The sequence below is a fragment of the Fringilla coelebs genome (genome assembly GCF_963513975.1).
Source record: "Fringilla coelebs genome assembly, chromosome: 6".
Taxonomy (NCBI): domain Eukaryota; kingdom Metazoa; phylum Chordata; class Aves; order Passeriformes; family Fringillidae; genus Fringilla; species Fringilla coelebs.
Genome location: NC_140034.1, coordinates 48,380,063 through 48,393,716, shown reverse-complemented (window position 1 = coordinate 48,393,716; position 13,654 = coordinate 48,380,063). Strand labels below are relative to the sequence as shown.

Sequence of the window (13,654 nt, the reverse complement as noted above, 5' to 3'; positions counted from 1 at the left end):
ACAGGATTCTTTGTCCTTGCAGGATAAAACATGGGCTCCTGTGCAAGAGAGATTCCAGGCTCAGTACTTTGCTTCCAGTGTGGAAAAGAGGTCTTGATGCTCCTCTGCTTGCCTGTCACACTAGCTTTACAAGATTGTGGATTCCAATTTTGTCAGCCCAAGCTCTGGGGTTTTATGTTTTTGCCTTATGAATTTTGCAGCTCAAACCTTGCTGTCTCACATGTGATCCACCCACTGTGCAAAGATGTTTACTTTCCATCACTTATGATCAATGAAAAGCAGAGTGTTCTGTACTAGACCTCCAGTCTTAACACCCAAGCCTTTTAAGTAACTGGGCTGAACACCCTTCATTTTCACGGTGTGGGCCAATCCATCATCAGTTGAATCATCATTCATACTTATCATCCCACTCTGACTCTTTCTCATTGAACTTCTAAGTGAAGCTTTGCACTTTCTTTAACAGGGAGATTCCAAGCACTGTTGTCTGTTGTTCACTTTTAATGGTCCCAGTTCTGTCAGGACTTTGGGAACACACCTGTTAAAATACCAAAAAGACAAACATTCAAAAAAGACAAAAGACAAACAGACTGTTATTTTTTGTTCTTGATATCCAAATTCTTACACTAAACAGCAAAATGTCAGTGAAATACTTCTGATTTCTCAATTGCTAGCAGAAAGATAAATTCACTCCTTCAACTTCAGTAGAAATTAAGCTAGCTATAGCTTATAATGCTCGCTCAAAGTTGCACATAATCCTATAAAGCTGTTTACCAACAGACACACAGCTTTTCTGTTCAGTTCTTCTGTCCTAGCTCTGCTCTTTTTTCTCTCCTTGTCATTGTAAAGTAAATGGTTTCAGGCAACTGCAGATGGCATCTGCAAGCATACCTGGAACCATTTGACAAGTTGAAGGACGACTTCCATATCACTGCTTTGCCTGCCAAGAATGCTGCAGTGCCTGGCACAGGATCACTATTTGTTTAAGCAAGGTAATCTACCACACTACCAAACAGCCTGCCTCAGCCCTGCCTAGGGCTTAATCAAAAACATAAGTATTATACTTACAAGATGATGCTAATGGCAAAGCTCATCTTGAAGAGATGGTCCTGCTGCAATAAAAGGTAAGGCAGGCAGCATCGCTGTTACTCAGCACTGATTCAAAGCTAGTTTGCTGCATAAAATGTGGTTGGTTTTCTTTCAAAAAGCAGGCACATATTTGTTTTTCTTTCAAAAAGCAGGCACATATTTGTTTGGTCATAGGAAGCACATGCAGATGAAAAAAAGATCATTCCCATTATGCCCAGGCCCATCCACTCACTCCAGTAAGTGCAAGAGTGTTTGGGTGAATTTCACTTGCACTAAAAGGACAGTGCCAAGGTGCATTTTATCATTCCCATCTTCTCGGCTAAAACTGGTCCAAATTCAGTGGTGACTCACACCCCTTCCACACTGACGTCAGTGAAGAATTTGGCTTATTATGTGTAATAACCAGGCTTCAAACTGAAATCTGCTCTCTCTTGAAAGGTGTTTTCATATGGGTGCTGTGGTAATTGCAGGTTGGTTTATGACTTGTACAAGTTAGATTTCTGTTTGAGCCAAAAAAGACTAGTGAGTCATGAATGTTGTAGAGACGTGTAAGAAAAGATAGTTACAGTTTGGCCCACCAATTCTGACCCTCAAATGTTTGTCTGCAGTTGATGTTGACATCACTGTACAAAGAACCTCATGGGTCTGAGACAAACATTACCTATCACTCTCTGCACTCTGAGAGTTTCCTGTCAGCCAGAGAAGACTGTAGGTGCCTAGGTCTGCCCCATTCCCATGGGAGATGCACGGCGTATCTTTCAAATCTATACGCTTTGTGTTATTTTTTTTTTCAGGGAACACAAAGCCTCTCCTCCATAATAAGCACAATGCTTGCACCTGTGAAAACTCATCCTTCTTTTTGTGCAGTGGGCTCAGAGGGCAAGAGCCACAGAGCTCAAAGCCAGCAGTGGGTAAATTCTTCCATCCTGCTTCACCGCCCTCTACTTGCAGCAGATCTGCCCTTTGCCTAATTCCAAAACTCTTACAAGCTTGGTTGTTGGCTACAGGCCCAGCAATAGTGAAGCCAGCCCTCTAGAGCTTATCTTTAGTCATGATCTAGGATGTTGTGCAGATGGCATCAACGCAGGTACACAACACTGCAGACTTGTAGCTATCTGTGTCATCTCAGGAGCAGCATTCAGATTGGAAAGAGAAAAAAACCACATAGAAACAGTAAGCAGAACCTCCCAGTAGGCTGGGGTGGTAGGGAGTGGGTGTGACAAATGTATTAGTGAACCCCTCTTTTTATTTGTGTTTATATCAGTGGTTTTTTAATCACTAAAGAAACTGACCTGTTGAAAATCCAGAATCTCTGAGGGTAGAATTTTGAGGCCAAATCCAATTCCCTCTCATCTCTAAAGGCTCCTCACAGCCTTCCTAAAACCCCAGAAACAGACAGAAGTCTTTCCATTGCTAGTGATGTACTTTGGATCAGGTGCATTCTTGGCCTAAGGCAGAAAAACTGAAGCCACCTTTCTTCTCAGAGACATCCTTTTATTCTGATGCTCTGCCCTGGCAGTGAGTATTCCCCCTGCACTGCATGAGGAATACAGAGAGCAGAGAAGGGGGAATGGAAGCTGTCAGACTGAAGACTCTGAAGTGCTGTAGGAAGAGTTTGACTTGGCCTGACTGGCAGACTTGCAAGCAGAGGACTGCCTGAGAGAAGAGGTGAATTAGGGTGAACCAAGAATTAAGGGAAGAGGAGAGGGACAGAGCAAGGGAAGGAACAGAACAGGAAGGGCAGTACTTCTGCAACCATGGGATATCACAAATTAAACAGGAATGACCTGGGATATAGGCCCTGAATAATACTCTGAATTACCAAGATTTAACATTGGTTTTGCCTGAATGACACTTGAAGGAAGGAGAACATTAACCTGTTGGAGCAAGTTCAGAGAAGGCCACCAAGTTAAATAGAGGGATGGAGCATATCTCCTGTGAGGAAAAGCAGAGAGAACTGGGATTGTTCAGCCTGGAGAAGGCTTTGGAGTGACCTAATTGTGGCCTTCCAGTACTTGAAGGGAGCCTACAAGAAAGATGAGGCAAGGTTATTTACAAGGACAGTAATATAGTGACAGGACAAGGGGGATTGGCTTCACACTGCAAGAGAGTAGATTTAGATCAGTATTAGGGAAAAAATATTTGTTGTAAGGGTGGTAAGGCACTGTCACAGGTTGCCCAGAGAAGCTGTGCATGCCCCATCCCTGGCAGTGTTCAAGGCCAGGTTGGATGGGGCTCTGAGCAACCTGGGATAGTGCAAGTTGTCCTTGCTCATGGCAGGGGGTTGAACTGGATGATCTTAATGTCCCTTCCAACCCAGGCCAATCTGTGATTCTATGGCATTAGGGCCCACTATTCTAAACACAAAACTAAGTAACAAAAATAACCCACTCTCTCTTTCCCATGTTTCATTAGGGCTTGGTTTCTTTTAAGTTTAGCTCAGAAAATTGCTTTGTCTCCTAAACTTCAAGAAGAAACATTGGAATTAAAGAATGAATGAGTGAAATGGAACAGTGGCCTATTACTTACTTTCTCTGTTTGAGTTTATTTTAAATCACGGGGCTTTTTCCTGTCTGCTTTATGGAAGAGATTAGATTAACCTTGCTTTATTTTACTTACTGTACTTCTTACAACTTTACATCCATCACAGATACCACTCTGGAATGAAATTCTTTCATTAGCAGCTCTCTGCTCACTGACAGGAATGATTTGTGACTTTTTTTGATAATATATCTCAAAAAATAAAGACTCATACAATCTTTCTGTCACTTTAGACAGTCACAGATCTGTCATATGGGAGAGATTATACATGATGGAAAGGCTTATTTACTTATGCATTAAAGGTCACATTCTTCCAGCCCTAGCCAAATCACTCAATCATGAGTTCTGCATAACAAGAATTGCTGCATTTAAATCAATAAGGACAAGTTTCCAGCAGCTTAAATGAACAACAGCTTTTCATGGATCTGACTGATCCATGAAAAATCTCTAAAAACAATGAGGATGGATATAGGTAACTGCAGTTTGCACCTCTTTTTGTTTACCCCTCCTTCCAGTTATGGAAGATGACAGACTGTATTTCCTTGCATGGGGTGAGTGAATATAACTGAGAGCAGCTGGAAATACAGGCAGTTATTGGCATGTTCTAGCTGCAGGTCTTCCAGAAAAAAAATGCTTTTTACTCACCCTCAGGTATTTTCAGTGGACAAGGTTTTCCCACAAATTCAGGAAGGCTTTCTCCAGCAAGGATCTCAAAGGAGCACATCAACATGCTACAGTGTTCCAACAAGGCAGAATACTTCCTGGAAAACACTTCTTTGGTTGGGGAAAAAGTATGTTAGTTAAGTGAACAGCAAGGTACTGATTGCAGGATTTATTTATCAGGAATGGGAAAGAGCGGACAAACAAGAAGCCCCAAAACATAAAGCTACACAGAGAACTGCTCATCACCTATAACTCCTGAGAGAGAAAGGTTTGTGCAGCAGGAAGAATTCTAATTGTCTGTAGGAGGCTGCTGATCATCTCCTCGCTTCTTTCCTGATTTCCTGCAGGATTCTGGGCAAGTAATTTGCTCTCTCTGTATATATCTTGTCACCTAGACAATGAGAAAATGGGGCTGCCTTGCTGTGCAGGAGTGCTGTAAGGTGTTCAATGTCAGGTGTCATTCAAGAAGGCTTCACAGCTGGATAGATCAAAAAGCCCATTAGAACTGACTCTGTTCAGCACAAGCTGCATTAAACTCTTCAGTGCTGCTTATGTCCAAGGTCTAGGTAAATGTCCATAATTTAGGACAAATCCTGCTGCTTTAAACTGCTTAATTGCAGAAAAATTCAAAGAGCTACATTTTTCTATCAGAATGAAGCCATTGAGTTTATTTTAGTATTAAATAGTTAAGTTCAAGTAAAACTGGTTTGGATTTTTCCTCAAAAACTGACCAGTAAGGAGCTGTCCCTGAATACTAATTTCTAAAGCTCCCTGAGAACACCACTCTGAAGCAGAGTTATTTTTCTGTAGTCAGCAGCAAAATGGCTCCATTTTACACCAGGAATATCAAAAGAAACTAGACTACCAGCTTGAGTTAATTCATCTTATTCATTTAGACTATATCACTGCACTTCTTTCTAACCGAGGACCTCCCCAGCTCTCCTAAGTGTATCACATACAGAGGGATTGGTGAATTCCACCAGAGCCTGTGCACATCCAGTAGATGTGACTGGGAACTGGGTCATTGTCCTCACTGCAGTGACAAGACAGTAAGAAGGCTGCTTTTAGCCAAAATAATCCAAGATTGGTCCATGTGTGAAGGGCAGTTTGGGGAAACTGGGCAACTTGATTGTTGTCCTTGAGGGATGAGTATTAGTCATCTAGGAAATTGCAGCTCTCTAGTTTTAAAAATCCTTCTGTGACAAGACAGATGCAGTAAGGAATTGTAGCCTCTGACACAGTTGTTTATGCTGCTGAAAGATCTTGGGGCAGAAGAAAATCAACCCAAAAGCCTTCCCAAGATTTGGGGGGCACAAATGATGAAATTAGGATTACGCATGGCAACCTGGAAGATACAGCCTACAGGAAAGACAATGTTAAGACCATATGGCCTTTAGAGTTTTCTTTGTTGCCAGCAGGAATTACAGATATGCCAAAAGTGCTCTGTTTTGGGCATCTCCCCAAAGAGATCCTTTTCCTTAACAGGATATATATACCCTGATCTCCATGCTGAGCTGGCTCTTGCCTCCAGGCTGCCTCTACGATACACAAATACTCTGTCTCCTTATGCCTGGGCTGCCCAAGGGTGTTCCCATCCCCTTTGACACCTTCTCTCACTGTCCTGTTCTCACCCCTTCCCTTCTGTGTATGTACCAGTGGTCATGGGTGTTGATGACAGCACTGATTTGGGGTGGTTAGGAAGAGAAGAGATATTACCCTACACCCAGAGGCTCTTGGAAAGAATGCTGTGGATTTGCCCCTCAGCTATTGTGTTGCAAATCCACAGCAGCAGCACCCAGTGCTAAAATGAGAAGGGATACAGGATGCTGCTTGGCTCGCTGCTCCACTGCTCTGCATGCCTTCAGATTTGGATTTTCAAATCCTACAAAAGCTACAGTGACATGGCTTAAAAGTCATTCAATCACCTTTACATTTCCCCCTTTCACCTCAAAAATACAATTCCCTTTACTTAGATTTCTATTGTTTGATCAAAATTTTCATCCTACACCACAAAATTTTCATCCTAGGCCATTTTGAAGGTGAAAATTGCACTTTGGAGTGATACTATACAAAGTTGCTTTCTTTGTAAGGGAAGGAAAGGAAAAGCAAAGCAGATGTGAGTCTAAAGGCATTGGACCCACACAGCCAATTTCCACCCTGCCTGAACACAGCCACAGAACACAAAGTATTATGACATTCCTGAGAATGTATGTTTATGTAAATGTTACCTTTTTATCCCAGCTGATAAGGTCCTGGTTATTCCTACCATAGGAGCTTTCACAACAATTACTAACCTTTCTGTGTCCCTCAGCTCACGTGTGTAGCTTGTTGCATTCCTAGGAAGATATCTGGGTCCTTTTACACTGGACAAATGTGGATTTCAATAGTTCAAAACTTAAATACATACTGGCCTCTTGTGGGCTGTGTTGTTACATCCTTTACACTAGCTTCAGCACTGCCTCATTCTTGGAATAACAGGGTGATAAAACTTCAAGAATGATGCTGAAAGGGATAAGCCTTCTGTAAGTCAAAAAGATACCTTTTTATTTAAAAATAAACATCATCTCCCCAAGCCCAGGTTTTCTTATGATTGATTTTGACACCATTTCAAAACTTTGATCAAAGGCAGTCTATGAAATAATTTAACAGGTTTTTTCATGCTAAAACCAAAATACATGGTCCAGGTTTCAAAAACTTAAATATTCAAAAAAATCCTGCTTTGATGTTTAAGTTGTTCCTCAGTGCTGCTTTCACACCTGCAAATTTTGGCTTTGTTTATTTTAAAATTATATATGCAGCACTTTCTCTCATTTCCAAGTCCAGCCAGTTCATTTAGTTACTCAAGCAGGGACTCTGTGCTTTAGAAGATCAGTTCACAACTTCAGATTGGAGACCATTCTTTAATCAGCTTTCTTCTATTCCTTAATAAGTCTAAGATTCTGCCACACTTCTTCATATGGAGGACTTCATTCCCAATGGGAAGGGTACTTTATTTACACAGCTCAGTGTATTCAGCTTTTTTTAACTACACTTGTGTTAACCACAGCATTGCTGACATAGCGCAGGAGATTTTTTTTTGGGTGGATAAAACCAATCCATTCTGCAGGACACAAACTACCTATCTTGCTTGCAACAAAGGCTTAACAAGGTATAGTGGCAATAAACTGCTTAACTGGCCTCACTTGATTTCTCTTTGGAACAGATTTGTTGCCTACTCCATATTTCTGTTAAATTCAATTTAAAATGGAGTCTAGTGCAGGAGGCACTTGGGTTATGCTCTGCAAAGCACAGGAACTGAGAAAACCATAGAACACAAAAAATCTAGCCAACTTCCACAGGCTGATGGGAATAAATTTAGGTAAATAGGAAAAAATAGGTAAACTCTGGAAAAAGCAATGGACACCCCAGCCTCCCATCCCCCTCTAGGAATATACCACCTTTTCCTGATGATTTTTAGGTGATTTCTGCTGGTCTAGGAAAGAAAGAGGAAGGTGAAAAGTTTAACAAAAAACAAGAAAAAAGCAGTGCAAAGGCTGAAACACAGTAAGCCTTTCCAGTGAGCAAAAAATACCACATTCAGACAGCCAAAACAAACACATGCTGTTTCACAGGCTAAAGAAGGAATCCAGCAAGGCAGACACTCTGTGCTCGCTTGTCTGGAAGCTCTTGTTCTGTTAACACAGATCAAATCAGAAGTGTGTGGAAATGGGACTGGTCACGTCCTGAAGCAGATAAGGTGTTATTTATTGCTTGTTTAATAAATGCACAAAGAAACCAACCTTCACTTATGTCTTCAGTATTCTACTTCAGGAACAAGAACCCAACTTGGCTACAGAGAAACCTGCTTTCTGGACTGAAAGTTGTGTTTTCCCCAACAAAAACCAAAATTCTGCCAACACAATCCAATTCCTCCCACCTATCTGAACTGACACCCTGACCTCTGTTCTGCCTGACTGTTTGCTTTCTGTACTCCTCACAACATCCTAAATACCAAAAAGACAGCAGTGGATGTGGTAAAACCAATCACACATGGCTTTCCTTCTTTTGAGATAGAAGGAGTCAAAACTCATTTACAAGAGGAAGTTTCCATTGTGCATTATCAGTTTTGACTTGATTCCTGACATGTTTCCTTGTGCCCACTTCAGAGGCAAACAAGCTAAACATGCAAAAGAGATATATGCAGGATTTTTCCCCTCTGATCCATGGAAATATTGCATTTGGCTTTTCAGAGGAAAGTTGCAGCTGGTACTGGAAATAGGGGAGTTAAGGTCAGACTAATAAAAAGCTTTAGCTCAGCCAAACACAACTTTTTCTCAATGGAGAAATGCCATTATTAACTGCAGTTTTATACCCCCAAAATTCTGGGATCTATGCAGAAGAGGTTGAGCCCTCTGAAGGGTGTCTAGTAAGACAGGCTCTGTCCAAGGAAAGAGATGATTTCTGGAAAACACTGGCTGTCAAGATATTGAGTTAACAATAGTGCAAGTAAGTGACTTATTTAATTCTATTGAAAGCATAAGCAGCAACAGGCAGATGAGATAAAGAACCAAGAGGGAACACAAGTTGAGCAGCATGGTCCAGCAGAGAGAAAGGGCCAGGAATTGCAATACCCAAGTCCTTTGCCAGACTGTTTAAGCTTTATGTTCTCAAATGTTCAGAGCCATATTGCCAGCTCTGGTGCCAATATGGCTTTTAATTCTGAGTAAGTAACTCAGTCTCTCTCTTCATTCAGCTTTGCTATCATCTGAGTAAACCTGACACTGCTGCCCTGCTGGGTATCACATGGCCCAAAAGCTTGGGCAGGTCTCATCATAACCCCTTCTGTGGCTTTCACACCACGCCACAAGAATGTAGCATCTGTTGTGTTCAGGTGCTGGAGATTGATCTCTATCAGTGCTCAAAGGAGATTGGATCCTTCTCTTTCTTTGCATGTAATCAAAGAAATTAACTGCTTTGTGATAATGTGAAATTTGCGTTGAGGCACTAGAAATCAATGCTTATGTTGCCTAGAATATGCAGATCTTTGACTGACTGTACTTTATGCACAAAGCTGCAAATGCTGCTTTCATTCACATATTTCTTCCGTGCTTTTGAATGGAGAATTTTTTTTTTTAACATGGAAAAAAGCTTCCTTGAGCTGCCTTACTTTATCCTAAGGTGACAGCCACTCTTGCAGACACCAGGAAATGCTCATCTACAGACCTGGCAGAAGAAAAAAGGTTTCCTCCAGGGACTTCAGAAAAAGTGTTTTGTTTTTTCTCCATAGCAAATCTATAAGGCATGACCATCTATGTGCATGCTGCATGATTCCTCTTCTGAAGAGACAGCAGGGAAGTGACAGGAACCAAGGTCCTGTTTTGTCCTGTCTTCATTCTCAAGTCCATTTTGCAATTGCAAATTCACATGTTAAGATTTTTCCATTGTAGACTAATTATAGGAGAAAAGTCCAGAATAAATAGATATTTTTGAAAGCCTTGGAAGAAATGAAGTTCTCTACCCTACATGACCACTAGGTAGTTGACATTTAAGAATAATTTGACTAAGTCAAATTATTTATTTTGATCCTTCAGAGAGCAAGTCGTCCTTTATCTGGGGACAGCCCTTACTCCCAAGTGCAATCTTAGTTTTTGTTTTTACATAACTTTGGCATCTGCTGATCTCAGACTACCTGCATGAGAGGACAGAATGTGCCATTAGTCTGTTACCATGACAGAAAGAGGAACAGGATAAAGCTGCTTATGTGTGGTGACAAAATTGACCAGCAAACAACCGAGACACCGAGCTAGGCTCTGCCCTGTTCCAAATGTGAAAAAGCTTAGCAAACAGAAGACATCACAGTTGGTTCTAAATAAAATAGTCTCATGTTTGTTATATTTTTACCCACCTGGAGGGAGGAATTCAGTCCTCTGGGAAAAAACTATGTTGCAGGTACTAATGCTGTGGTCTCTGGTACAAAGAGTCCCGGGCACTGAGCAGGAGAGAGTGGATGAAGTATGCTTGGAATTTTCATTTAATAGAGAAGGAGTAAAAAGACTAGCCAGAGACATAGCCTAGCTTAGCTCCTGTTGTCAGCTCACTTTCAAACACACAGATTACAGAAGCAGCAGCCCCACTCATCTCAAGTGCTTGCACACAGCCAGAGCTCCTTTCTGCTAATCTTAAGCACTTCTTAAGACTACCTCTGCTGCCAGAAGAGATCAGAACAGCTGATAAAATGTCCTTCAGATCTCAAATTCTATTAAAAAAAAAAAGTAAAGGAAAAAAGAGACAAATATGTTAATTATGATAAGGACAGAGACTAAATAGGAGGATTAGCTCCAAATCTGTTAGACAAAATAACACTTTAAGAAGCATTTGAATATTTTGATCCTGACCAAGTGGTATTGCTCTTGCCTGGTATGAGGTGGCAGCAGTGCAGCCCTCATCACCAGAGCATGCAGCGAGGCTGACATGTGCTTTGTAGCAGTGAATTGATGCCAAACAATCTGATTTTATCAAAAACCACGCTCTCTGGACATTCCCCACGTGTAGAATAGGAGTGGGCAGCAGGCCAGATTTCATTCATTGCTGTGAATCATTCACTTCTACTCAAGTCAGTGAAGCACTGCCAACTAACACCTGCTGAGGATCTGTGCAAGGACCTCAAGTCAGTGTCTCAGAGCCCTTTTTACCTTGTTTGCCATAAAGTTATTCTCCTCTAGAAAATCTCCTTGGGGAGGAGACAACTTATATGTTGAACTTACCTCCTATACGCACACCGCCCTCCGACCAACAAGCATTCTTTAGCAGATGCATGGGAAGCTGATGACAGAGCAAGTAGTTTTATTCACTGAGTCAGTTTTGACATGGAAGGGCACTGAAAAGCTGAAAAATATTTACAGGGAGTTCCACTTTTAACATTAACCAGAATATCAGTGGTTATTTTGTTATTTTAAAGGAGTGCTTAGTTGGAATAGTGTTACCCCTTCAAAGAAGTTGGTAGCACAGAGAATATAGCTATCAAGACTTACATAAAACAGTCATGTTATGCTCAAAAGCTTAAGTTTATTGCTCTCTTTAATGACTATCACCAGTATTTTAAAAAAGAATGCCAGTTCTTTCTGCTAGCTTCTCACTGAAGGAAATATTTCAAATACAGCAATAAAATCAAGTGGTTTAAAGATAACACGTTTTGCCACACATTCATGCAAACCCTGCAGACAGGATTTTTACAGGTTCATGGATACAGAATAAACACAAAGATGTGTACTGAAATATTGGGAAACTTTTTCCCCACAGTGATGAAGTTGTAGGCGTAACATTTCAGGCCTTACCCTGCACCTGCTGACGTCAATGGCAAAACATCAGTGGGAGCAGGATCAGCCCTTATTGTTCTGAGAGCTGCTTTACCTTCTCCTGATTAGGAAGTGCAGTAAATTCTCAGAATCTTCTGCACTAATAGAAGCAGTGGGTTTTGGTTATTGTTACAAATAAAGAGAAGCAAATATATTTTTAGTAGGTCATCAGAGCTTCTACTCACAAAACACTCATCTTTCACGTTAAGGATCCTGCGTACCTCCGTTTTTCTCTGCTCAGTGAAGCACTAAAACGTGTGCTCTCTTCTAAGCATTAAACACAAACTACAATCTTCCCAGCCTGATTGAAGTCCAAACCAAAAAGCACAGGCAGCAGTCTGTATTATTGGAAAGGAAACGCTGTTGCCTGGACCAATGGTTAGAATGGGCTAATTATTGTCTAAATTTGATTTGAGGGCAAATTTATCACAAAGCAGCCAACAAGTTCACGCTGATTTTTGTTTTTTTTTTTTTAAGCTGCCTTTAGGATTTGCATTAATTTTAATAGGCACTGGACACATGGTTACCCTCAAAGCTTTGAAACAAGTATAAATTCATAGAATAAAAGTGATTTTATTATTAGACTTTTAATAAAGATGAACTAAAAAAATTCCTCACCTGATTTTGAATCTCAGATTTCAGGAGAAATTCTATTCTATGTAAAAAATAGAAACTATTTGCAGAAATACAATCTGTTTGCCAGATGACTAAAATGCCCAAATATTGACAAAGAAAAGGTAAAGCACGAAGCATTTATGTTCAGATTAATGTCTACTCAGATTCACCCCACTGTGATGATACTGGGGTACACTGCTGGTAAGAATTCGAGGCAAGAATTTGACTCATGTCATTGAAATCTTGTTTCCCCTTTAGTTCTGATAACACTGGTAGTGGACTGCTTTAGAAAAAAATAAACAAGCAAACATGATGTGTGAAACATCATTTCAATGCAAATCTACTTGAGTCTTTCAATGCAGAGGCTCAGAAGGTTTACGATACACACAGTATTCGGTAATTTTATATGTAAAAACAATCAGAAAGAGGCAAAAATTTACTTTCAAGCTTAGTCAACATACGGCACATTTCAGCATGACAATTCAAAAAGTTTCACACTGTATTTGGATATATTAGCAATGACCTTTTAAAAAAGAACAAACTGAAGACAGTGGATTTTTTTTCTGTTTTTTTTTCTTGCTTTTGTAACAAATGAAGCTACTATAATTATTTACAGTATAAATAAGCCTTTTTTGGTGAAGATGACGTCCTGTCACATATGTTTAAGACAAGGCGTACCTCAGCTCTTTAATGTCAATGCAAACAAGAGCATAAAAGCAATATCAAAGTAAAATAATATCTTTCCAGCTAAGACAGCCAGGTTACCATGTGTCTCTTATCAGATCTGAAATATATCTGAGCGCAGTCAAAAGTTCTCCTGGCTTTAGCCTTTAGGAATATCATGAACACTTATTCTTCTGCTGCTCTAGAAAGCTGCTTTCCGTACAAGCTCATGACATGATGCACAAATTGATACTGTTCACAAGTCTGGATCATTCCTCCCCTGAAAGGCAAGAAGAAAAGGGGAGGGAAACAGCAGTCTTATTACTTGCAAACACATGAGGAAATAGCACAGCTAACATGAAGCTCATGCTCCACACCAAAGGTCCATTCCAAAGCTTTCTGAAATGAGTGAGAAGTGCCCTTTGATTGCAACCAGCTTCAAGTCTGACCTCGAGTTCCATTTTGAAAGTGTCTGCTGAGCAAGGAACAGAAGGTAGTGAGAATGGGAACAGGCTTTACATTCATTTATTTTCCTTGGCAGAGGCTCTCCTCCAGGAAAGCATCACCATCATCATTCACTCTTATCTTACCTGAGCACCTGTATTCCAAGAACCCTTCTGTAAAAAGTAATTCCCACCCCAAAGCCCTGGAGAGATAGATGGGAGCAGGGGAACAAAGAGGGGAAGCAGCTTCAAGACTTCACAGCTGCACTAGGGACTGAATTTGGGACCAAAGAGGGCCAGGTCGGGCCA

At 40.8% G+C, this 13,654-nt stretch overlaps 1 protein-coding gene across 1 annotated transcript in view; it reads right to left on the bottom strand.

Moving 5' to 3' along the window:
- Positions 1–13,088: 13,088 nt before the first annotated feature.
- Positions 13,089–13,654, bottom strand: part of PTPN5 (protein tyrosine phosphatase non-receptor type 5) — a gene marked incomplete at both ends in the record, with an annotated part of 51,391 nt that continues 50,825 nt past the window's right edge. The window contains 1 exon segment of the mRNA XM_084207788.1: positions 13,089–13,182. Coding sequence (XP_084063914.1) covers positions 13,089–13,182 — 94 coding nt within the window.